This window comes from Clarias gariepinus, chromosome 26, assembly GCF_024256425.1.
Source record: "Clarias gariepinus isolate MV-2021 ecotype Netherlands chromosome 26, CGAR_prim_01v2, whole genome shotgun sequence".
NCBI lineage: Eukaryota > Metazoa > Chordata > Actinopteri > Siluriformes > Clariidae > Clarias > Clarias gariepinus.
The window spans coordinates 18,941,297-18,968,656 of record NC_071125.1 but is presented as its reverse complement, the minus strand read 5'-3'; the positions used below and the strand labels follow the sequence as shown (position 1 = coordinate 18,968,656).

The following is a 27,360-nucleotide window of genomic DNA, read 5'->3' as shown; positions in this document are numbered from 1 at the left end:
TGTGTATTGCCCATGATCATGATATGAAGGAGCTACTAATTTATTTCCTATTATTTTTATAATAAATTTTCTTATTTACGCTTTTCCCAAATTGGATCTATGGACAGGTATGCTACATTCATGAGGCCAGCCTTAATCCTCATTGAAAATTTGTGGAAGGACTTGAACACTTCAGTCCACAAATGGTCACCATCAAAGTCTAGATGTGAAAAGCTGTGTGCCATTGAAAAGGTGATTAGCTTCACCTGATTTGAGTTTACAAGTCATTTTATTAAAGGTGGGGTTGATACTTTTCTAAATCATTGATTCTGTATTTTTCTGTAGTTGTTGTTGGTGTTGTTGTAAAGCTGGATAAAATAAAAACTGTATGTCTTCAAAGCAACAAAATGTGATTATTTCAGTGCGGGGGGATTATTTTATGTACACTTTGTATATCTTATGCGTGGATCAGAATTTATGAGACAATTCTTCTTGCTAACATGAGTTAGCATTTCCTTAAGAGTGTGGATTTTATAGAGGTGCTAATAATAGCTGCTAGGGTGTCTGGCTACATGCCTTCCTTTCAACCTCTATAAATACAGATGACCCAACGTCCTATACAGAGCAAAATTTCAGGAATATTTTTGCTAAAATCTGTTAATTGTTTGAAATAAATGAATGTTTGCACGACGAAGTGATTACTGAGGTGGAACTTTTCCTCAAGAGCTAAAAAGAAGGCTTCCACCAGGTCATCCAGTGTTTGGAGAAGTGTGTCTCATTAGGTGGAGGATATGTAGAGTAGGACTAAGCTCATGACCAACATTTCATATTACATTATTTTTTCTTAGCAATAATAATTTTATGACCGCCTCAATTATATTGCTCAGGAGATATGCCAGTTATTTAAAAAGATTTTTTTTTTAAATTGGTAATTTATATTGTACAGTAAACAACAGTTAGAATTTGCAATAATTTGTTATTTTTAATGATCTTATACAAAAACTATTACAGAGTAAGAACAATATCTAAAAATATAGATTTTATTAAGTAACATTTTGCAGATTCAGGCTTAACAGTCTTAAATAATTAGTACTGTGTAAAATACCGTTTCTTGAGCTGATTCTTAAAATTTGCTTTGATGTAGACAATCAATCAACCAACCAATCTATTAATTACAGAATTATAATTAACAAATTTAACTCTGTAATTCTGAATAGCATGGCACAACTTATAATACTCTAAATGCACTCTAGTTACACAGTTTATTGAGTAAAATGTTAAATGTACCTAACTAATGGGATATTTGCAAGTAAGCATGTTTTCAGTGATTTGGCAGACTGCCTGAACTGATCTTTACCTAAAGATTTAGCAAAAATAACATCATTCATGCAGTAATACCATCTGTAAATGAGTCTATCTTTGAATTCTATGGGTGCTGAAACCCTTGCTTTCAGGCAGAGCCTCCTGGGTAACTTCAAAACCTAGATTATAAGTAGAGGGTCATGCTAAACAAATCCAGTCCATCTGCAACTATATCATGTTAATAAATTATTGCATTTGTGTGTGTTTATGTGTGTGTTTTGTAAAGCTATTTTGGTATGTGTTTTAAATATAAGTAAAACTATTACTATGTAATTATGTGCATGATTAAGATGTGTCCTAAATTGCAGGAATAAGAAAGCGCAACTAATATAAAAAAATTAAAAGGCTTTGCTTATATTGAAAAACTCTAGGATATATTTGTGTGTGTGTGTGTGTGTGCGCATGCACAATAATAGCTTGACTAGAGCTGCCTCATTGTAATGGCAGATCTTCATGAGTACCACCATCATCATCGTCACTTTGCTGTTCAGCAGGGAGCGGTCGTGTGTTATTAGCACGGATGCTGATTAGGTGAGAAGAGGCGGAGTTCAGGTTGACCACGCCCCCTGCAGTCACACCGGTCCCGTCCAGGTTTACCTGACTCAGTGTCATACCATGAAGAAATTTTAATCCTGGAAGAGAGACAATAATATTGTTTTATTATAAGATACATTCTCAAAAACAATCAAAACCATGATTTATGTTTAATGAAAAGGAAAGGAAAAAACAACTTTACACTGTTTTTTTAAATAATGCAATTAAATTATTAGTCTAATCTCTAATCTAACATTACTAATCTATTATTGAATCAGTAATGGCGAGTCTATATCTGTAATATAATAATCTTTAACTGACAATATGTAATATATATGTAATTTATGATTTGTATTTAATGTCTAAACTATTCTTTAAAATATATGATCTATAAATATGCATCTATGCAATAAATTCTAAATACGCAATAAAGGCAACAACAGGTATTAATCTATCAGTCTGTAATCTATAATGTACACTACATGTACTATATACTATAATACACTGTATTATAGTGTAATATGAATAACATATTGTTTGGATGGAAATGCTCTTACATTTACTATTGAACATAGCTATGATTTCTACTTTTAGTGTGTTTACCATGCAACTTCACCCAGTGTTTTAGGAGATCTCTATTCACGAACATTTTTTCCACAAAGCTGATGGTTCAGCAATATCCTTTTAGGTGATAAAACACCCATCATACATAGTGCAAATTAAGTACTAAATGACCAAATCATGAAGTTTTTTTCCCCTGATCACACAAGCATACTAGATGACTTTTGAAAGAGGCCACCACACTGTGTGCCACCATACAAAACTAAAGGAGTTCGAAAAAATCGTACGGTGTACACTTTTTACCTAGGCAGTGTATAATTTATAAAAAAATATATATTATTTTTTTATTTTACCCCGGTCAGTGATGCGCGTTTTGCTCAGGTTAAGCTTGATCAGTTCAGTGCAACGAGGTAAAGCTTTTAGCACTGAATCTCCCACCTGTGTGCAGGACAAACCTAGAACCTACACAAGGGCACACAAAGAACACTACAAGTCACTCATTTTGATTTTTTTGACAGTTAGCACTATAAAGTGTGTGTCAAAACATTTTTGACATAAAAGTATTCCAGGTAATACATTTCTAAAGTATAAAATATATTTGTATTTGTGTACAGGTGTGTGCATACCTGTAGGTAAGGCAGGCGAATGATGAAGTCAGTGACTCCGCGGCTTGTCACAGCTGTTCGGTTTAGACAAACATCTACCAGCAGAGTGAGAGTGGAGAGGGCGGACAAGCCCACATCTGTGAGCGGAGTGTTACTCAATGAAAGCTTCTTCAGCCTGGACAGAGACAAAGAGAATAGTTATAGACTTAATCCAGAAAGCATAATATGTTTAGAAAACTTATACCTGATTAAAACTCAAAACTGGACAGAGCACAATAATTAAAAATAGACAAACACACTGATGATGTCACATTCTGAACAATGGTCTAATTCCATGTTAAGATATGGTAGGCTTTCATATTTGAAGTGGACTCAGGCACAGTGTGTTGATATTACATAAACATACCCAACTTTGATGTCATGTGTAGCTAAGTCCGTGCTTCAGCCTGTAGTGTGAAAGTCCTGATTTATAAAAGTATGTGTGTGTACAAATATGCAAACTTAATAACACATGCAAAAAAATACATTTACATTATGTGCAGTGTAATTAACTTAATAAAAAAGTTTTAAAAAAGCTGTTTTTTTTTTAGCATAAAATTCCAGATTTATTCCCCCTTTGCTGTTATAATAACCTCCACTCTTTTGGGAAGGGTTCCCACCTAATTTTTTAATGTGGCTGTGGGGATTTGTGATTATTTATGCATTAATGACAAGTGAGGAGGTCTGGAGTGCAATCAGTAATCCAGTTCATCCCAAAGTCTCTTTTGTCATCTTCCTCTCTTGTGCTGCGGAATTGTGGGTAATCGTCTCCCCTGCGTCTCTTACTGGTATAATCAACACCTGTCCACGCATGTACTGTTTTTTATAACATTGTTACCACATGTGTGTGCGTTAAACACATCTTACTTTGTGTCTGTATGTGTGTGTGTACAGCGCGCATGTAAAGCAAAAGAAAATCTCATTAGAAAGGCTAAAGATCTATTTTATTTCTCTCTATCAGCCTGCTATTTGTGTTAGTGTGTGCGCATGTCATTGGACAACCCCCTGCCCATACCCCAGTTTTTTTTAAAGGTGAACTGCAGGTTAATTTGTTTTATTTTTACTTTATATTTTGTTAATTATTTTTATGTATTTATTTTTTGGGGCTGTGAAAAGAATAATTTGAGTTTCCATTATCTCTTATGGGAAAATTATATTTGATTTACGAGTGTTTTGAAATACGAGCCCGCTTCCAAAACAAATTATGCTCGTAATCCAAGGTTCCACTGTAAGGGCTTTTTAAACTGCCTGACTTTTTGCTTAAGGCATTTTATTCTTGTCTCGTCACACACCCAGGTATTTTTATTATCACTATGGCAAGGGGTATAAATGGATTGGTTGTGCTTAATTGATTACACTCTACACATACCGAGTCATTTTTCCCAAGTGTGCGATTCCTTGGTTAGTAATGTGTGTGTAGTCGCTTAGGTCGAGTTCAGAGAGCAAAGTGTGTGTGCAGAGGAAGAACAGCCCAGTATCAGTCACTGAGTGACGGCCAGGAAGTGTTAACTGAGTCAGATTCAGCCCTGCAACAAAAACAAATAGACAAACACTTGTAAATCAATAAAAAGAATCCAAAAAAAGCATATTACACAAATCTGTAATCAGTTGCGGTATGATTTGTTTAAATTCTACAGCTGTAGCTAAATGTTTTGAGAATGGCACAAATATAAATTTTCACAGAGTCAGCTGCTTTAGTGTTCTTAGATCTCTTTGTCAGACGTTACTATGATACATTGATTTATAATTACAGTAAAACCTCGGATTGCGAGTAACGTGGATTGCGAGTGTTCTGCAAGACGAGCAAAGATTTTTTATAAATTTTGACTTGGAAAACGAACAAGTCTTGGTTTACTAATACTGTGTATCATGTATCACGCATGCACTTCTTGTTTTGATGGCGAACATAAGGTTAAAGGTAGAGTGCAGCTTAATTTGTTTTATTTTTACTTTACAGAAGTGATTCCGTTAGTGTGTCGCTCAATCAAGTATCATTAGAGAGATTTCTTTATTTTCCGAAAATACCGTTTTCGATGCGCGCGTGTGAAAACAGTGAAAGAAGGGTAAATGTGTAAGAAGGGGGAGAGGGGAGCTTACTTTATATTCACACACATGCACAGCGTCTGCGCGCACAAACGGAAATGTTTATCTGTCAGGATTTATTTTTACTTTTTTACCTGCAAGGTACAGTGCAGGTTAATCTGTTTTTTTGCTCGGTGAACAAAAATAGAATGTATGGACAAAATTCCACAAAAATCCCCAAAACTTAATTGACAGCTTGCAAGGGCAAACAGAAGAACTCTTTGCATAAACTTAATGTAACTGTCACTAAAAGCCTTTAACACTAATGAAATGCTTGTAATTATACTTCAGTATACCATTGTACCATCTGACAAAAAGATGAAAAAGCACTAAAGCAGCAGACTTTGTGAACATTAATATGTGTGTCAGTCTCAAAACCTCTGGGCACGGCTGTTCTCTTGAAAAAGTGAACAGTGCAGGAAAATGAAAAACTCACTTAACACACACAGTCAGAGTACTGACCTGAGAGGATCTCGAGTGTGTGATCACCGCTACTGACAGGAACACCGTGAAGACTGAGTGATGTTAGACTGCGGTGTGTTGAAAGACATTGCAGTGATCCTTCCTTAACCTGAGTGAAGTCAAGGTGAACAGTTTGCAGATCGGGCAGATGGGCCAGAGCAGACACGTCACACACCTAGAAGGAAACGTCACACATTAATGCAAAAAATCTGCATCATTTAGATGTTTAAAAGTCCTTTAGTCTTTAATTCTCAGTCAGTCGCAGATCTGAAAAAAAAAATGCATTTGTGAGAGTTACCCTGGTGTGTGTTATGCTGAGCTGGCGCAGCCGTGGTACACACACGGGCAGTGCAGTCAGCGTTTCCTCAGTGACAGCGGTTTGGTTTAAACTCAGGTGAACGAGTGCAGGAGGAGATGACTGAAGGAAGACCAGCACACCAGCATCACTTACTTTGGTGTGATCCAGAAACAGCACACACAAGGACCTGAGAGCTAAAAACACACCCAAACACACATGGACATTAGCGATGGACGAGAGAACACTAGAATACTTTAACTGATCTGATGGTGAATATTAATACTGATTGCATTTTGTCAGAGGACTATAACAGATGTAGTGTAACTTACATGTCATGTGGTATAAACATCCGTCAGTAAGTTTAGTACAGGATGAAAGATTGAGATACTGGAGCTTCACCAATTTACACAACACGGACAGCCCGCAATCTGACGAGAAAGAAAAAACAAACTTTAATTACAGTTACACAGTAATAATAATAATGATGATACAATTTCCATTACTGTTAAAATAATAGCAAGGTTTATACACGCTGCTAATCTTATATACATGTACACAAAAACGTCTGCCTTGAATATTGTGCATTTATTGAATCTGATAATTGTACAGGTATTATAAATATCTATAAATCTTATAAATAAATAAATAAACTAATTAATTAAATACACCTATATGCCACAATGTGGCAGCATGATGATGCAGGCCTGTGGCCTCACACCTCCAGGGTTGAGGGTTCGATTCCCACCTTATGTATGTGTGCATGGCATTTGCATGTTCTCCCCATGCATGGTTTCTTTTTTTCTCCCACAGTTGAAGGACATGCAGATTAGGCTAACTTGCGTTTCAAAAATGCCTGTGTATGTGTGAGTGAGTGTGCCCTGCAATGTATTGGCACCCTGTCCCGAGTGTACCCAGCCTCGTGCCCCGAGTCTCCTGGGACAGGATCCAGGTCCTGTCACCCTCCACACAGGATAAGAATGACACAATGTTGGCAAGAGATTAAACAGCCCACATCCATCCTATCTGTTCAACCTTTCATTGTATATACCCCTTATTCCATGTAAAGGGGCCTGGAGTCTCTTCCAGGGAACTCGGGGCCGATTCTAACTGATGTTCATCACATGTGGCAGGGAACCTAAGGAACCGACCAAGCACAGGGAGAACATGATACGGGATATCATGTATACCATATATACGGGACCAGTCAAATGTTTGGACCAACCTTTTAATTCCTTGGTCTTTTCTGATTTTTTATTTCTTTCTATGCTGAAGGCATTACAATACATGTAATAGTTCCTTTTGAACAATTAATATTGAGTTGTATCTGCTAATAATGCTCTGTGAAGCCTTACTAACGGCTCTGATCTGTGGTGCTGTTTGTTAATTGATGATTTCTTGGTCTTGCTTTCCTGGGAAGATCTTTTTTAGAGACAATTTCATCATGGTGCTTGATGCTTTTTGCAAAAGCACTTGACAATGACTGTTCTTGCTAGAACTATTCCAGAAGAGCTGACCTTCATGTCTTAACATAAAAACTGACTGTTGCGGTGGCTGTTACTTAATTACCTAGTGCCATATGTCTTATTTCATAGTTTTGAAGTCCCTAGTATTGTTCTAGATTGTAGCAAATAAATCTATAAACAAAAACATTAAATGTAAAGAACATTGAATCCAATCTTTTGACTGTGTATATACAGGGTGATTAACTCGGAGTCGGACCGATGAGGTAGGCACCAGACAGTCATCATTCTGTTTAACCCCGTAACTCCTTCACCCAGTCACTTACCAACGTCTCATTGAGATGGTGGTGGACAGTAGTGAGTAGCGTGTCTTCATAGTATGAACGTATTGGTTCAATTCGTTTAGGAGATGTCAGAGTGAATTTAGAAAGTAAAGATATGGTGTTGTAGCGTATCTTTTTGGTTCAGATTGATTTATCTTAGCGAGAGTTATTACATAATATTCAGGGCCTCTTTCTAGTGAATCATATTGTATATAAAGTTAAACCAATCATATATTACCTTTTAGATAGATACAGTAAATAATTTGTCAGATTCAGACAACACACACTTAGACGTACCAGTAATCAGTGGTGAGTTGACCAGGCTGAGGTGTGTGAGGTGCGTAAACGTGCTGAGTTGCTGCAGCAGTGTGTTGGTGGTGTACGGGTAACTGTTTAATGTTAGCGTCCCAAGCGAGCAGCCAATAAAGAGCTGGAGAGTTTTAGGGTTCAGCAGGCGATCTGAGATCATGTGACCCAACAAACGCTCGGCCAGCTCTGGGGTCAAACATGAAAAACTGCTGACAAACTGCATATACGGTGCTGAGAGAGAAAGTGGGAGAGAGAGAGAGAGAGAGAGAGAAAGAGAGAGAGGGCAGAGAGAGAGATTATTATTGTGTTTTTTTTAGCAGATTATATAATTCGGTACAATAAGATAAAATCACGGCGTGTGCATGTGTAAATCATTTTTGTATATTTCTAACCGCTGGTGAGGGAGACGGAAGCTTGTGTTGCCATGGTGATGAGTTTGGGCACAGTGCATGGTTTCTTGAGGGGAATCAGAGACTCATCCTGATGATGATGCTGTTGATCATTTCTTTGTAAACGCTGTAATGCTGCCTCACCGGGTAAAACTCTACCCTGTGCTGGATCTACTGCCGCATTTGGGTCCCTATGCACACAAAGTCGCACACACACAGAATTAATTCTAAGTTATTTCAAACTAAGCTTACTGATTCTTTGGGATACAACAAAGATTTAAATGATAGTTTTAGCAATATAAGCAATCTTAAAAACAATGGAACCTTGGATTGCGAGCATAATCCGTTCTGGTAATGTGCTTATAATCCCAAGCACTCAAAATCGAATTTCCCAATAAGAAATAATGGAAACTCTGATATTTCATTTTTCAACCCAAAAATATTCATATAAATAATACAAAATAAAAAAGTAAAAATAAAACAAATTAACCTGCACTTTATTTTTAAAAAGAATTGTGGCTAGTGTAAGTTGAGAGAGGAGGAGAAGGAGGGGAAGGGGGGATACTGTTTAGGACGATTTTCTCACACACACAAAATAATAATAAAAAAAAAAACTGTTCTCTGTCAGCAAACTGTTCCTTTAACAAGGAACCTCTTTAATGACACTTGCTTTTGCATCATTTTGCGGAAATGTGATGTTGTACTCTCGTTAAACAGATTCATCTTCTGCATTGCTACAGCCTTAACATTTTTCTTCTCAGAGGCCGTTGTTGCAGTACGGTTACTAAAGAACAGTCACTACAATTTGACACAAAATTTAAAAAATGCTTTATGTGTTTACGGATGATGACTATACGAGTGAGGCGCACACCGAGACTGAGCATGGGACAAGAATACCCACAATCCCACAGAGCGGGAGCGAGAACTACAATTGGCTTAGTTGTGATCATATGACGCTCTGCAGAAAATGCGCATGTGTACCACTCGTATATCACAACCTCGCTTGTTTATCAAGTTACTCATTTTGTTCGTCTTTCAAAACACTTCCAGAATCCAAGGTTACACTGTACTGCATACGTGCAAACATTCTTCAGAGAGTAAAAAAAGAATGTGTGTGTGTGTGTGTGTGTGTGTGTACCCGAGTCGGTTTCCCTGATCAGGCCAGTAATGTTGATCCTGATCTCTGAACTCGTTGAAGAAAGGAAGACGAGGTATAGCTGGGAAACACAGACACAGACAAGTTTACACTAACAAATGGACTTGGGCTACAACATAACTTTTTATCACAAGCCGACCCTGGCACTTTTACAACTTGTAAATTACAAACTCAGTACCAATCATCTCTTCCTGTGCCTGCTCTTGAACATCAGCATCTTCAGCATCATCACCTTCTTCTCCTGTTACCAGTCTCTGTCCACGACCTGCCAGTAAGAAACATCTTTAAAAGACAATTCCGTCTGACTAATATTACGGTGTAAATTGAAGCAAAATAAAAAAAAAAGGGACCTGCAGAGACATTCCTACATACAATTAAAAACCACATTTTTAGAACACCTGTACGCCTCAACCAACCATGTAAATAGATGTCAAGAGCTTTAAGTAATGCTAACATTAAACATTAGACATTGGGCAACATATGATATTCTGACTGTAGCATTATTTTGGCGGTTGGAAGTGACACATAGTCTAAAATAACTTAGACAAATAAACACTCTTTATAACTGTGGCGAGCAGAAAAGCATCTCAGAATGCATAACTTTGCAAACTATGCAGATGAAGATTGGACTTTGCAATACAACACTCCAGTTCCAATAATCCATGTGCGTATGTGTTTGTACCCCAGCGGTGACGAGGTTCAACAATCCCGGCTTGCACCATGTCGTCCCAGTGTAGCGGTTGAAACTGGGGTGGAGCTACAGGTGGGGGTAACTCATTTGCCTGCTGCAGGGCAGGAGGGTCACTCCGAGGTGGTTCAGGATCATGGATAGCGGCAGGGATGGAGATATCAGAAGGAGCGCTGGCCTGAAGGACTAGCGTGGCGTTCGGCGTTAAACCGAGAGAGTGCAGCGTCAGTGACAGGTCGGTATCGCTGAAGCGCCGACGAGGAAAACCATGAAAAACTGTGAAGGGTGGAAGAGATGGATGGAGGGAAGTGACGTGGTTATAGACGTCCTGAAGAGGTGAATCTGCCGGAAAACACACTCGCAAAGACTCGCCAGAAGGGAGACGGATCTGTAAGGCATACAGGCACATACGCGCAGACACAAACCAACATAGACAAAGAGGAAATCATATTAACTCTTTTTTTTTTTATGATTTTTTCTGATTTTCGACCTATTAATTTAGTCATAAATAATTCCTACCTGCACTCATACATCAAGGCTACAAACTTAAAAGGCAAGGACTATCATATGCTTTCCTCTGGGCCATTTGAACTCGCCAACCGAGCAGCGTTGGTAGCCTAACAAACTTGAAAGACAGCGCTATCCGCTCCTTCCACTTGCGTGAGCTCAAAGATTGGTAGTAACTGATGTGAGGGGGCTAAGTATCCCCTATCCCTCCCCTGTGAGAGAGCTCAGATGATCAGCCTTATAAATGTAAAGGATGAGAATAATAAGGGACCAGAATATAGATTTCATGTTTATTACCATGACTTTAGTGGTTATTAGTGTAAGGTTTTTCAGTGCAAGGTTTGTTAGGATACGATTTATTAGTGCAAGCTAAGTTTTTATCTCTGGAGAATTTGGGGACTTTATAGTAACACAACATTTTTTTTTGTCTTAATAACTTTAAGAAAGAGGCAAAGAATATTTTAGCTGCTATGATGTAAAGCATACATTATGCATCTTTGCAACATCCATAACTTATGTTAATCATTGCCCTACTTTATATTCCATCCATACCATAAGACAATCAATATGTACTTGTCAATATGTACAGTAGTGTGTATCGTGTAAATTGAGCATGTTATCTTTTTTGACATGTGGTATTCCACTGTACAGTTGCAGTTATACTGTATATTGTAATATTACATATTATTACCTACTGCACCCCTGTACATATGAACCCATATTCTCATTTACCACATTTACACTTCTGGTTAGATGCTAATTGGCTCTGTACATGTACTTTGCACACTGACAATACAGTTGAATCAATTCAAATCTAATCTAATCAGAGGAAATTAACCTTTTAAAAAATAACTACAAATAGATCAAACCTACATTTGTACTTTAATAACCAGATGTGCAATAAATACATTTTAACGAAATAAACAAACATGTTTGTGATCAGAAAAAAAAAATTTTGGTTGCTTTATCACACTGCCCTAATGCCGATTATATTTCTACAACAGCACACCAAAGCAAATTTATACATATTATACTCCTTAAATATAAAATTTCATTATAATTGCTGATCTTGATATAATAACTCTATATTCTGTGACATAATTACACGATGTAATTGAATCATGTCTGTGTGTGTTTGGATTCCTACCATTAGGACACAGTTGGTGTGTGTGCTGCACTGGACTCGTTCAATGGGTTTCTCTGGTTCGCTAACGATTGGAGTGGCGGTGTGTTTCTCCTGCTGCACACGGCGATCTTCTGCTATTCTTTTCAGGATTAACTCTCGCTCCTGAGAACATACACACACATACACACACAAGGCATGACGAAGACTGTCAAAGACCGTTCTCTCACGCAACTTCTCATTAAGTCAAAATGCACAAAATTAATACATATATAGACCCATTACAATGTTTATAGTGCGTTATGTACTGTAAAAGCCATTAAATAAGGATGATAATTGTTGTTGTTGTGGGTACCTGTGTGTTTTGTTTTCTCTCGGCCCGGGCGTGTTCTGCTGCTCTCTGTCTCTCCTGAGCGAGAAAGTCATCGTTCTGCTTTATTCGAGACTTTATGGGTTCACTTTCTGCTGTAGGATGGTGCAGCACCAAATCAGCTCCTTCAACACACACATACACACACACACACACACACACACACACACAATATATTAGGGTAAGATCTTTTATTGTGAGGTTCATTGATGTAGCATTTGTGTTTACTCTTTTGATGTTTATTAATGTAGCCGTTTAGTCTCAGGTTTATTATCTTAGGATTTATTAATTTAAGGGTTATTAGTGTAACATGTTTTAGCATGAGGGTTGTTAGGATAAGATTTATCAGTGCGAGGTTTATTAAAGTGAGATTCATCTGTGTTGAGTTTATTTGTCTGAGGATTATTTGTCTAAGGTAAGCTAGCATGAGGTTTATTAACTCAGTGGTGCTGGGGCTTGAACCCCCAATCTTCCGCTCCGTATCTCAGAAACCCACAGCCTCAACAGATTGATCCACCACTACCCCTAATTAATGTGAGGTTTATTAGTGCCAGATTTATTAATGCGTGATTTGTTAGTGTGATGTTCATCAGTGCAAAATGTATTAGTAGGAAGTCAATTTATATAAGATTGATTTATCTAAGGCTTATTAAATTTAAGTTTGCGAGTGCAAGGCATCTTCTGAAGTTTGTTATTTTGTGGTTTTAAATTCAAAAGCTTTATAAGTGTAAAGTTTATACCTCTTCCCTCTGTCTGAGCTCCTCGAGCATCTTTAGGAGGATTAAAAGCAGCGATAGCATTTGTAATTGGTCCGGGCCGTGGCATAAGTGTGTGTCTCGGACCGCCACCCTGCACAATCCTGCACACAGCATCAAAGAATAACAGGAAAAAAAAACATCATATTTAATAATTTTATATGCTATTTTGTTAAAAAACTTTAAAATGGAAATATATGTGTGAGTGTGATGTTATTAAAAAATTTTTTATGACGTCTTACCATTCAGCTGCTTCTGGCACTGAGAAACAACCAGCCTGAACTGCAGCCTGAATCTGTTCCTCAGTGAAACCCATTTCACTGAGCGAGCTCATGAACTGACCGAGCGTCTACACAAGCACATACAAAAGGAAAATGCGATAAGCCATTAAACTTCACCAAAAGCAACAGAACTCTGCACATATACAGTACAAATGAGTGTCAATGTCATTTGTACAATAAAAAGGTATCCATATCATCTGGAGATTTAACAGATGACTACTTGATTGACATAACGTTAAGTCAATGTGTCCAGAAAGTGCTATCGTTGTTAAAGTGATAGGATTTATATTCCGATAACGTTAAAAACATCACAAAGTGCTACCAGTACAGTATGTCAGGAAACATTACCTCAGATAAACTGAGTTCTATATTTTTTGCAGTAAAGATATTGGAAAAAGTAATGTGGACTGATGTAACCATAGATTTTTGGTACCAGGAGAAATTTCTGGCAGAGTACGAAAAATGATAGAACACTGGGAGTTCTAGGGAGTAAAACATAGGGAGTACTCTCAGAGGGGAGGGTTAGCATACTTGTGCTCTCATGTAAATCACAGTTTCACTAGCCGAACATAAGTGTCTCTGAGCTCACGGAAGCAGAAAATGGCTGGATAGCAACGTTTCCTTCAAGTGTTACGCCGCCCCCTATCGGTGCATGTGCAGCAGTTTAAAAAAAGCAGGAGATGTCTAGCTCAAAGACAGAATGGGAATTGGCAATAAATAAAATTAGGAAGAAAAAAAAAAGATACAGCATATATGACATATTACCCAGCCTAGTGTACGGATTAACATTTAAGCGAGGGGTATAGAAGGTTTCCACAGAAACAGGATATTTCTGATTAAAGTGCTTCTGAGGCTGAAGGAGATCAGGGCAGCCTTTCAATGTTTGTTGTTATCGCGATTTTTTTGTGTGGACATTCATGAATCACCACACAGACTCCAAAATCGCATTAACAGATCAGATGATAAGCCACAGATATAACTGATTCTGTGATTCTAAGTGTCTAAAACTGCCTTTCATTGGGGATAAGGGGCCTGACTGAAACAAATGAATTTAATAATTAACAGGTTTGGTCAAATACTTTGTCTGCTGAAACATTGGAGCATCGTAAGGAGTGGTAACCAGTTGACCACACTCCATTATAATCCACGTAATGGCAGCACGCGGGCATCAGGACCTACACTCGGATGGAGCTGAGGGTCACTCTGGTATATTATAATATAATAGCATAATAAAATGTACCAGCACCTATCGTTTTTTGATTCGCCATGAACAGTAATATTTGAAATTTAAAATCACATGAAATATGATAATATTGTATCGAGTTATCCTATCCCTATTGTTGGTTCATTTTTTTTAAACCAGAGAAATGAAGTTATAAAGAAAAGGAGCTTATAATCAATGACTTCTGCAATGAGTGTAATGTTTGGCCAAATATTTTGAATACCTACATCACTTTGACCATCTGATGAAGGACTTTTGTCCTAAACAAACTGTTTCTTTAGTAACTCTGTGCATGATATTATTCCCCTCATTACTACTGAGGTACACTGAAGTCCTGAATTTCATTTCTGACACATTCACTTTCAAATACAATTTAGACATGCAGAATAGTAGCTTTCATGGAGACTTGATGTTTTTTTTCTTCTTCTCTGGAGCACAGAACCGGAAACGGTTTTCTAATCACTTGTATAAGAAGTGTGCAGGACTTATTCAGAGCTTCCGGTTAAGTTTATGACTCAGGACAAATAGCACGAGTTTTCTACAACAGCCAAAAGTTCATGCATTTAGTCAACAAGTTACTGTCTAACATGTTGAATACATTTATTCACCTCCATGCAAGTAATTATTAAACATTTCACCATAATAATTTAGTTAATATAATCAGTATAAACGCTGCAACTCGGAGTGAAAAGTCTAAGTGCAAGTTTGTGCGTTAAATCTCACCGCTGAAGACGCCATTAAATCTGCTTTAAACTGCTTAATCCCAAACCTGTCATTTAATCCGAAATAAATATATATATATTTTTTAAAGCTCTCGTCAGGCTGGCGGATCGATTGTTACGTCATTAAGGATATGTGTTTTCCATTGTTTAAAAGCTTCTATCATGATCCGCTGAAAGTAAACAATGGGCGTGGCCAAAACGATCATCTGATAAACACTTCCGGGTTATTCTTCTTCGTCTGTAGTATTAATATCTTATAGTTGTGTTGTGCGCCACCTGCTGGCGGTAGATCAAGATTCTACAGTAGAGACTTAATTTGTACTGTATGTACACATACCAAGAATATAAGTGTATCCGAATTTATTGTGAAGAGTCAGTGATTAAAATAAAGAAAGATAAAGTAGAATAAACATATACTCCAATAATAAAACAAGAATAAATAATAATACAAAGCTAACAGACTAGCTATCCATATCCAGTATATGTATATACTGTACATGTATAACATTTTGATACCACCTCATACTGTACAAACTGATAAAGGTGATTAGACAATACTATAAAATACAAATGTTACATTAAACTGTGATATTGCACATACAAAACTGCAGGTGTGTCTTTAAAGGTAACAGTGAGTGTGTAATGGTGTAGTGCAGATAGTCCCCAACAGTTAGCAACAATGTTAGTGGAATCATAGTGATATGATATGATGAGTCTGAAGCAGAGCAGCAGGTAACCACATGGTGTTCATGTTCATGGGGTGAAGGTTTCAGTATATTGGTTGTTCTGCCGTGGTGGCTGGAGCAGAATACAGCACTCATTGCAGCAAAAGAAAATAAATACATTAATTAATTCATTCATTCATTCATTTATTGCACATGCCCCTTATCCTTTGTATGGGGACAAAAGCTCTGAAGGCTGTCCCAAAGAGTAAAGGGAATGGATTTGGGGGCATTCTCCTAGTAAAATAAATACTGTATTGCGTTTGTCTTGAGATCTTCATACTTGTGCCCAGTTTACCATGTACTGCATACAATACTGTACCAAGTTATGGAAGGCACATTCACATTTTCTAGTCCTGATGCACACCTCTAGCTTCAACAAAATGCCTGTTAACATTAAGTTCCAGTAATAGCCATTGCACACATCACTATCATTCATTCACATATTCATTATAGTAAGTCCCCGACTTACGAACATTCAAGCGACGAATTTCTACAGATACGAACAGAGCACAGATCTACAAACATTTGCAGACGCGAGCAAATCATGAAAATAAAATAAAATTAACAAAAATAAACAATGCAGTGCACCAAATACCAATATTTACAATTATATACTGTACAATATAATGACTTATAAACATGCTCTTAAAATGGAACTTGTTTGTAAGTTGGGGACTTACTTATTTTAGTCTTGCATTCATCTCAGGTTTATCTTGGCTCCAGGGACTATCCTGTAAGCATTCAAATAAAACTGGGTGTGAAAGAAAGCAAATTCACACTAAATAGGATACTGGTCCTTCACAGGCATTATGCCCAACACATCAAGGAGAAGCCACTAACCCATCTACTGGGGGGCAGGGGTAGCTTAGTGATTAATGCCATTGGATTGCTGATCAGGAGGTCCCTGGTTTAAGCCCCGACACCACCGGGCTGCCATTGTTGGACCCTTGAACAAGGTCCTTCACCCTCAAGTGCTCAGATAAAATTGGCATATAGATACAGGTGGCATATAGACAAACCCTTTCACCCTTTCACAATCTACTTTAAAAATCTACTTTAAATCTACTTTAAATGTCCAACAGCTAAAATGATGCCCTCACCAGAGGCTCATTGTTAAGAGTCCATGTTAGGGCCTCTGAGATGGGGGCACTTAGCTCACCTTAAAGCTTCTTAAAGATGACAAGTTGTGGTTAAAGTGTATTACTACGACTACTATTGCTTACCCTAGTAAGGTACAGTGCCTTGCAAAGGTATTCACACTCATTGTCATGTTTCACGTTTTATTGCCTCACAATCTGGAAATAAAATAGATAGTTTGAAGGTTTGCATCATTTCATTTACAGAATATGCCTACAACTTTGAAGATGTGATTTTTTTTTTACACATCTAAGGGTAATTGCTTGCACTAAAACTTTTAGGGGTTCATAGCAAAGGAGGTGAATACATATGCACATGCCAATTTTCAGATTTTTCTAAATTCCTTTTTATATATACAGTATTTTCTCAATTAATTTTACCAAATCAGACTATTTTTTTGTAGATCTATCACATGAAATTTAGATTTAAAAAACATTTAATTTACAGCTTATAATGTAACGAAACATGAAAAATTGCAGGGGGGGGGGGTGAATACTTTTGCAAGGCACTGTATGTACTGTAGGATTTGTATACGTGTATACATCTCTTGGGTGAAGTTTGGGTAAATAATACAGTATGCATAAATATACCCCTTTGGAGCAGAACAACATTTGCAAAACACGGAAGGAAACGGCACACAGCAAACTTCTACATTTTACTGACCAAATATTAAGCAAGATTTTGTAAGTGGCAATAACATGGGTATGAGTGGAAGTGATAAGAGTTAGAGTAACATCACAGGACTGTTATCAAAGGTTTCAATGTCGCTACCAACTATTTAATCAGTTAAAACTCACACTGTAGGCGTTCTTACATTCCTTAGTTTATTATATTTAAAAGACCCTAAAGTAATTTTTTTTTTAGATCTGTGTAGAATCATCCAAATAATCATCCAAATTCACAACAAAGCACTCATCAGCATTTTGTTTCGCATATATACATATATACGGTACTGTGCAAAAATCTTGACCCCCCACTCATTTCATCATTTTAAATAAAATAAAATTACATAGAATAAATTTAAGACATTTTTTGACATTCGACAGGTTGCAAGGTGCCTAAAGATATGATTTAAAAATCGATTGTTTACCTAACAACCTCTGCAGAAACCTAATTTTCCCTCTCATCTGTTTCAACCACTCAGCATTCAGCATCACCAGAATACATACAGAATACAGGGCCAGGGGTAGCTCAGTGGTTAAGGCATTGGACTGCGGTTCGGAAGATCCCAGGTTCAAACTCCACAACCACCAAGTTGCCACTGTTGGGCCCTTGAGCAAGGCCCTTAACCCTCAACTGCTCAGATGTATAATGAGATAAAAATGTAAGTCGCTCTGGATAAGAGCGTCTGCCAAATGCCTAAATGTAAATGTACATCACTGGCCTGATCATCTATCAACATCTGCACCATCTCATTGGTTCATGCATCAAGTTAGTTGTTTTTTTTATGCTTGAATGATTTAAAGATCACTGGGTGGCTTAACAAACAAAAATCCTTCATCTGAAACTGGTCAGGTACAGGACTGAGACAAAATGGACTGAGGAAGGCTATTATGGTCAAAAGATTGCAGTAGGTGAACTATATCAAATTCCTCTACCTAAATATTTCTGATCCTACAAACTAAGAAAATTCTAAATGTTGTTTTAAAGTACTTTAATGGACACAATCCAAGCTGGTTACTCAGCTGTCAGTTGTGATAGAAACCCATGCATTTATTTTGTATTTTTTCGCTATAAACTGATGATGTTTTTTTTAGGGATAGCAGGGAAATCCTGGTGTCACAATGAGATTGAGGGTTCCCTCTTTCTTACTACATCATGGAATCCTCATTTAAACATCCGAAAAATAGTTTTTTTTTTTCTAAGGTTCTCCTTGTAAGTAAAATTGGACTGGCTATATTTCAGGAACTGCGCATGATACAGTAATAAACTTGGCATCAAAATGGAGCTGGAATCTGAAAATAAGAATAAATCAAATGACCCCAAGTGCAATGCTGTAGTATTAAAAAAGAAAAGAAAAGAATATACATAGTCACACAAATGTCACAAATGAATTAATTTAGACTATTTGAAGTCGGGACTGGCTCAGGAGAAATGTTGAAAGTTTTTGTATTAAGTGTGAATACACGTGCCGTGCTGTAATACTGTAAATAATTTTAAATGCATTGTTGTCTGCGGACCTCCTGTGGATGTTTGAGTCACCATGTGTATTATGTGTATTATATAAGATCTAGGGTCTTTGGCTAATAAATTAATTCTCGCTAAATACACTAGATGTTTTCAGTTCTGGTGTGATGGATTAAAAGATGTGTCTGTGTGACAAAACACAAAAATCTTCCCATAACCACCTGTGAAATAATGATATATATATATATATATATATATATATATATATATATAGTGAGGACTGCCTGCTAGTCTGTGCCAACACAGTTTATTGTAAAACATGCACAAAAATGCTCTCTTTCTCTCTGTCTCTCTCTCTCTCACACACACACACACACACACACACACACCCAGGTTTGAAATGTAAGCTTTATTATTATTTTCTTTGGTGTGTCTATGAGTTGCAGGTTTCAGTTCTCACACTTCGGGGTAAAGAGACGCTGTTTGGTTATTAAGCAATATCATTTTTTTTTTTTTTACTTATTCTTCTTTTTCTTCCGTCTTCTGGAAAAAAATAATACAATAATAATAATAATAATAATCATCATCATCATAATCTGCAATACTGCATTAGCGGCAGTATTAAAATATTTTGTGTGTCTGTGTGTGTGTGGTGAACAAGTAACTATGAGGTTTGTTCAAGTCAAACCGGGACTTTGATAGCGTTAAGAGTTAAAAACTCCATTTATTTCTCTACTGTATATAATCCCCTGCTACACTAATGCACTTATCCCAGTGTTTCACTAGAGCATGGATACCATCAAGGTAGAGTTTTTAAGTCTTCTTAGTGAGCCAAAGCCAAAATCAGTAGCACAAGGTCAGGACTTGACCTAACTCCTGTAATGTGCAAGCGGTGTGCATGAATGATTGTGTGTACAGCTCCGTCACAGACAGATGCGTGTCTTCCACAAGTTGGTGACAAGTTAGCTGTTGATTTTCAAGGATCTGGCATTCAGCAAGGACCACATGATGTCATGATGACATTCCCAGATGTACAGACTTCTTTAAAAAATGTTTGCATCATTCAGATGTTTTGCTGCGTCTAAGAGTCTCATCACCGTACTGCGTTTGAAGACTTCTGTAAACTCCCATTATTCGCAAGAAATTTCATCACAAGTCCCAGTTTGACACACACGCACACACACACATACACTCACACACACACATGCACAGCTGGAAGTCTGTAAGCGTTACAGCGAGTCAGTGAGTTTCACAGGCAGCTGTTAGTTTTCACATTACACTGCACAGTGTCTCGGTTTCTCTGCGTTCAGGTGAGAAACAGCTGCTCTGTCAAGCAGCCACTGAAACAGAAAATCAAATCAAATGAAAACAGGATCGCTCATGAAATACACCAGCATCTGTGGCAGCTCTCAGAACAACAAGCAACCAATAGAAGCTCTTAGAAAACCTCTGTCATGAACCTGTTCACAATTAGTGTGAAATTACTGCTTTGATGGTGAAATCAATGCTGACTAGTAATCAGGGATTAGAGGTTGTCAGTACAGGAATCTTATAAGTTGCTTAATCTGGTGACAACATCTGTACACTGAAAGAGCTGGAAAAAACTTGAACTTCATGGCGAATATAAATTTCATGTACAATGCTCAGAATAATATCCAAGTTTACTATTAAACCACATGATGTAAATTTCCTCAATGTCTCCTCTTGTGTCCACCTAAACCTTCCCATAGATGTGATACCCTGATCATCCAGTACATTCAGGTCTTCAGCTGACTTCATTTTATTGCAACATAACGTTGCTCTGCCTTGACCTGACCAATTGAAGCAACTGTTTACCCTGACACGCCCATCACTCAGTAGGGTCAATCTAAACCCAACAGATCACATGACCCTTTTCTGTCACATGATCAAATTAAAGGCCTGACTATTTTCACTAACGAGCGGTTTTCATATGGCTACCGCTGTTTAACTCCAATCCTGTTAGTTCTTGTTATACTATGTGTGTGTGTGTGTGTGTGTGTGTTTGTTGAAAATGCTTTTACTTTCACTGTTAAATAACTGATTTCTACTTTCACTTTTTTTTTTTTTTTACACTGGCACTTCACCGTTATCTTCGTTCCATGCAGTTAACAACAAAGATGAAGTTTTGATAATGCGTCGGGTAATTCTCAAACCGATTTCGTCATTCTAAATCTCCTTAGTTGTTTTCTTTGCATGACACAGGCCAAAAATTGACCTTTCAAATAAAACAGTAAGGTAGGCAGTGGCATTTGGCTGTATGAATAATGTTTTGTCTCGCCATTTTTCCTTTAGACTCACCCTCCCATTGTCTGTCCGCTGACTTCCTGACCGGTTGCCAGTTCATGATTTTCTTCAATGTTCCTTGATCCTGCTATTCCTTAATCATGAATTTTTTTTATTCTAATAAAAACCCAAACCTATACTTTCATCGTCCTGCTCTGCAGTTAAAAAAAAAAAAAAAAATCCACCTACTGTAACAGGCTCAGCAAGATTTTACTCAAAGTCAAACAAAGTGTTTGAAAAGAAAATGCTCCACTGGGGCGTACACCACAGGATGTTTATCCTGATTGTATCGTTGTATCTGAGCTGGGTAGGAGCCAAGTGTGGGCACTGATGATCCTGTGGTGTGAAAGGGGGGGCGAAAAGAAAACGAGACAGTCATGAAGCATGGAAAAGTGCTTCTGAAAACAGCTTGAAAATCTTTGGTCTTTCAGAACGGTGGGAGATTTTTAGCTATTTGCATGTTGTTCATAAAAAGACAAGAGGAGGACTAGCGACAAGGTGAAAGTTTGCATTGTCGTTGACTTTAACATGTACACTTAGACAGCGGTAAGGTTTATTTGACTATAAATCAACAAAATGTAGATGTGGTACATTAAATGGAATTGTGCTGTTGCTTGATATACCATAAGCTACATGGCAGAAATTCATGAAGCTACTGTACCTTTAAATTTTACGTGACTTCTTTTGCTAAGTACAGATAATAAATAGGAGACGTTTCGAGGCAAGCGTTTTTGTATGATTTTACTACCAAAGAAACAAACAAAAAAGCTAGCCAGTTGTCTTTAAACACTATATCCATAAAACCTAACCCTTAATGATTTTAAAGGTGTCTTAAAACTTCATTACTTTACTAGCTACTTAAATCAAAATGGAATAATTTTGTACTTGGGAAATGGATTAGCCTTTAATTATGCTTATGTTCAACCAACAAGATACCCCTACATACAAACATTCGAGTCACAAACATTCGAAGCTACGAACATGCTTTGGCACAAATTTATTTGCAGAAGTTAGACGACATGTCTGGCGTACATTGTCAGCGTTCATCGCCAATGAAGCGCCAGGCAATAATGAGGGAGACATAAAAAGGTGAAAAGATGGCAGACATTTTTCCGTTCCTTTAACATGAAATGTTTCTAAAGAACATCGTGCCAATGCAAGCCTAGTACCTAGACAATGTTATAAACAAGCTAAGTGGGGGATTTACAGTACTTACTGTGCATAACAATTTGTAATAATTCATATCTAAGAATTAGCCACAGATTAGTATTGTTTTTATGTAAGTGTTGGTGTAATAATGTAAGACTCAAGCGTCACTTGCTTTGTTTAAATCGACAATACTTCTTCAGTCTGAATGAAATCATTCTAATTAGAGATTCCAGTGTAATTGTTTACATGGACGCTGATCTGATAAGATCTGCGATTATGTGCTCAAAGTGTTTAATCAGAATGGTACTCGCCTGGCTTGCGCAAAGTGATTCTGGCTGCTATGAAGCGTTTAATCGAAGATTGTCGAAGATATACCAGACAAGAAAGAAAATTGAAAACAAAATGTTATTGTTTTTAAAATGTTTAAGGTCACTGCATATCGAACTGTGTATGACTGTGTATGTGACAAATAAAATTTGAATTTGAGAAAAACTTTAGGGTTTGTTTCCTGAATAATCCTGCCTCTGTGTTATGACTGGTTATAAGAACTCATCTGATTGGTTAGATGTGAAATTTCAAGCCAATCAGCGCTTCCTCCTTATCCAAACACCCAGAGGATGTAAATAAAGATGGACGGAAGAGAGAGCTGCTCTTACTGAGTTTATAAATCTGGAATGGAAGCAAATTTTCCCACCTGGAAACTCTTCACTTGACCTAATGTCATCACCATGCAGGCCAAACATGTGCAGAAAGTCTATATTTATTCCGACAACAGAGAAACGATTGGGTCGAGCATTTACATGGCAAATATTTACCAAAGGATTACACCACCCCTTCCTTACAATCAAATTGAAAATTCATTCCGACTGCACCAGATCAGGTCAAAATATTCTGATTCAAGCGTTTACATGAAGCATTTTTTACTTCCTGTTTGGCTATTATTCAATGGATCAGTGGAATATTAGGGTCCATGTAAATGAACTTGTGTTTACTTGACAAGTATACTGTATATATATATATATATATATATATATATATATATATATATATATACACACACACACACACACACACCTTTTTTCAGTTAATAAATATTATTGAAAAATGTATTAAACTTGTTAACCCTAACCGAGTCATGTCTACCAATCAGTTGAGGTATGCTATGCTACAAACCATTAAATTCTATTAGAACATGCTGTGTCTTTTATTATTTAACATTTCCTATTGATTCATAACATATAATGACAAATTTAAATAAATTGAATTAATTGTTCTGTTTCATCACAAGAAAAATAATGTAGCACTTTTTTAAATGTAGATTTTTTTTTTTTGTTTTTTATTTGGTATTTGTAAATACATTGATACTTTTACCATAAAATGACATCTCAACCATTTGGAAGAGGCCACGATTGGCAAACCAGTACTGAAGTATTTAAAATCTTTGTATTACTATATATATATTTTTTACAGTTTAAACTGGTAGCTACTATTTATAGCTTTAAGTATATTAGCTACATTAGCTCTGTAGCCAGTACGATACGAAGGAAGCAAATTGGAAACATCAAAAACATTCCTTGTTAAAAATAGGTTAGGGGCGAAAGGGAATAGTGTGAACATTTTATCATGCATGACTTCATGATCCATGACAGTCATGACAGGAGCTGCCTTAACCCTGAAGAATGCTTTTTTTTTTTTTTACATGTGTGTGTGTGTGTGTGTGTGTACATGCGCGCATGTGGTGAAGACATAGCTATACACTGACTCATAAACTTGTTCGTACAGTCAGACACACACCCAAACACACACCCAAACACACACACACACATACCTTCACATTGGTGTGTGCACTGTACGACTGTATTTCCCTAAAAAAAATTGCGAAATTTCCTTCTTAGAATATAATTTTTCAAATAATTAGTATAAAAATATTATTTATATATTTAAGATGTTTTTCTAAGAATATTTATTTATTTTGATCTTCAAGTTTGTATGTGTATGTGTGTATGTGTATGTGTGTGTGTGTGTGTGTGTGTAGCTGACACGTTATTGATCACATGACTGTTGCAGCTCCAGTGGAGGAAATTCGACCTGTTTGAGGAAAAACTGAAGTGTATGTGTAGAGCCTACACACGCACACACGTACACACACATGCACACACACACACACACTCCCTCTTCCTGTTCTTGCTTCCTCATTCACCCTTTTCTCACTGCACCCAGATGTGATCAGCAGCTCCTCGGAGGAAAAGACACACACACACACACACACACACATACATACACACACACTGCGCTGACGCACGCTGGTAAGTCACTCCATTTTTTTTGACTGTATTAAAGAGAACTGAACAGCTGTTTATGTATTTCATGATCAAAAGTAACACTGTAACTTTCTCATTGTATGTACTTTAGAAGTTTGTGAAAGGAGATAAAAGTCTACTAAGGCTACTTGCTTAACACACTAACACACTGAACCCACTGTGAAGTGTCAGAATGAGTCAGTTCCACAGTTCCACCAGGGAGAGACGCTGTTCCATTCTGGCTTATCAGGACCACCAAGATTTATATGCAAACACTGAAGCCTCAATTTACACACATTTTAAATATTCTTAGACTACACGCTACCTATTGGTAAATTCATGAAAAAAGAAAAAGCGTTCACTAGAACAACATCTTTTGAAACCATCTTTTTGTGCCATCCCTGATAAGTATGTGTCCGGTTAAGATTCAAACCCGGAGTCCTTTGACAGCAATGTCCATGGTCCTCATACTACGTTAAGCGTCAATGACGGCTGTGGTTGTTTCGTGTCCATTGCTTACATTTAGTAAACTCTCATCCACAGCGACTTACTTACTTATTTTACAGTTAAGAGCCTTGCTCAGGGGCTCAACAGCAGCAACTTGGTGGTCATGGGATTCGAACCCAGGACCTCCGCAACTAAGTAGTTAGTAGCTACTTAGTAGCACACTCTTAATCATGAAAAATAATCCGTAATAATAAAAAACATTCGCGTCAAGGGGCAATTTGGTGCATCTATTGCATGTTTTTGGTAGTTGGAGAAAACCAGAAAACCCTGAGGAACCCCATACCGACAAAATTCCATGCAGACAGTAACCTGAGGTCAAGAACAACCAGACACCAGGTGGGTGTAAGGTTAAATGCTACTTGTTGAACAAGGAATGATGTAATAACAATTAACCTGCACTGTGACCGTGACCTCACACCTCAAGGGGTGGGAGTTTGATTCCCGCCTCGAGTGTATGTGCATGGAGTTTGCATGTTCTCCCCATGCTTTGTGGGTTTCCCCTTGGATACTCGGATTTTCTCCCACAGCCCAAAAAATGTGTGTGTTATAGGTGGCGTAGTGCTTAACACTGTGGCTTCGCACCTCCAAGCCAGGGTTGAGGGTTTGGTTCCCGACTTGGGAGTATGTGCGAGAAGTTTTCATGTTCTCCGTGTGCTTGATGCGGATCCTCCCACAGTCCAAAGACATGCAGATTAAGTTAACTGGTGTTCCCAAATTGCCTATTCTCTATGTTTGCCCTATCCGGGGTTGTACCCCATCTCGTGCCCAAAGTCTCCTTCACGGAGACACAAAGAGATCATAGGATAACCGGTTTAAAAGATTAATGTATTATTATTAAATAATAATAATAATAATAATAATAATAATAATAAATGTGCAAAACTTGATCTAAAGTACAAAAATTTATGACATTTTTCTAGATCAATCCATAAATATGTTTTTTTTTTCTCTCCACGAAGGTCAAGTATGTTTTTATGGTCTTAACATTTAAAGGACAGATATGGGCAATCAAAAAATAAACATGCATCAGTATCAGTGTGGCGCCATTACCACTGTCGGGGTGTGTGTGTGTGTATGTCACCTTGGGGTTTGAATGTGGTTCAAGCTGATTTGCATCTGCCACATTCACAAATGTTGTATGTGTGACTTATTAAAAAATAATTCATGCAACTTAATAACTAGTCTGTTATTTATAAATCTTCACTTCATTAATTTCATTTAGACATTAATTAAAGGAAGTATTCTATCTTGTAAAAGGCTTGGTTTATCTTTTACACAATTATTAAATTAACCCCTTAAAGTTCTGCACAACATTTTAGTAAAATATATCCTGAGAAAGTATATCTTATTGAAAACGTTGTTTAACCTGTTGAACCTGATCGAGCCATCTCTACCACTTGGTTACAGTATGCTAAAAACTATTAAACTGCTTTTTAATTGTTTTAATTTACTTAAGTCTAGCATTTAATATCTTCTGGAATTTAATAATCTTCACATTTCAGTTAGACAGACAAAAAAGGAAGCAATATCGTATAGGAAGCCTGGCTTTATATCTTTTTAAACAATTATTTAATTAACAGTTTAACATTCTGCACAAGCTTTTAGTAGACCAAATTTGGAGTCACTATATTTTATAGGAAAATCCAAGTCTACCACTCAGTTGAGGTATACTATGTCTTGAAAATATTTACCTTTTAAATTTATAGTTTACTTTTTTACTTCATATTACTGTATATGTCAGCACCATAAATCTAATTCAGTGCCCAAAAACCTTTGTAGTGTTTCATCACAATAAAATATTGTAGCATTTTATAAAAAAAAAAAATCTGTTTTCAATTTGGTATTTTTAAATGTATTGCTACATTTACCATAAAATGACATCTC

At 37.1% G+C, this 27,360-nt stretch overlaps 2 protein-coding genes across 2 annotated transcripts in view; one reads left to right on the top strand and one right to left on the bottom strand.

Moving 5' to 3' along the window:
* Positions 1-1,003: 1,003 nt before the first annotated feature.
* Positions 1,004-15,421, bottom strand: si:ch73-173p19.1 (uncharacterized). Its single transcript, XM_053488392.1, has 17 exons — positions 15,229-15,421; positions 13,245-13,351; positions 12,988-13,106; positions 12,233-12,372; positions 11,902-12,042; positions 10,242-10,635; positions 9,738-9,824; positions 9,542-9,620; positions 8,407-8,594; positions 8,003-8,245; positions 6,252-6,350; positions 5,923-6,116; positions 5,625-5,799; positions 4,450-4,606; positions 3,063-3,216; positions 2,790-2,898; positions 1,004-1,973 (listed from the first exon to the last, which is right to left on the bottom strand). The coding sequence occupies exons 1-17, from the start codon at positions 15,241-15,243 to the stop codon at positions 1,774-1,776; spliced, it is 2,601 nt and encodes an 866-aa protein (XP_053344367.1). The 5' UTR covers positions 15,244-15,421; the 3' UTR covers positions 1,004-1,773.
* A 9,403-nt stretch (positions 15,422-24,824) lies between these two features.
* LOC128513976 (anion exchange protein 2-like) overlaps positions 24,825-27,360 on the top strand; it is a 51,497-nt gene continuing 48,961 nt past the window's right edge. The window contains exon 1 of the mRNA XM_053487568.1: positions 24,825-24,975. The gene's annotated coding sequence lies outside the window, so the exon portion shown is untranslated. The remainder of the gene's footprint in view (positions 24,976-27,360) is intronic.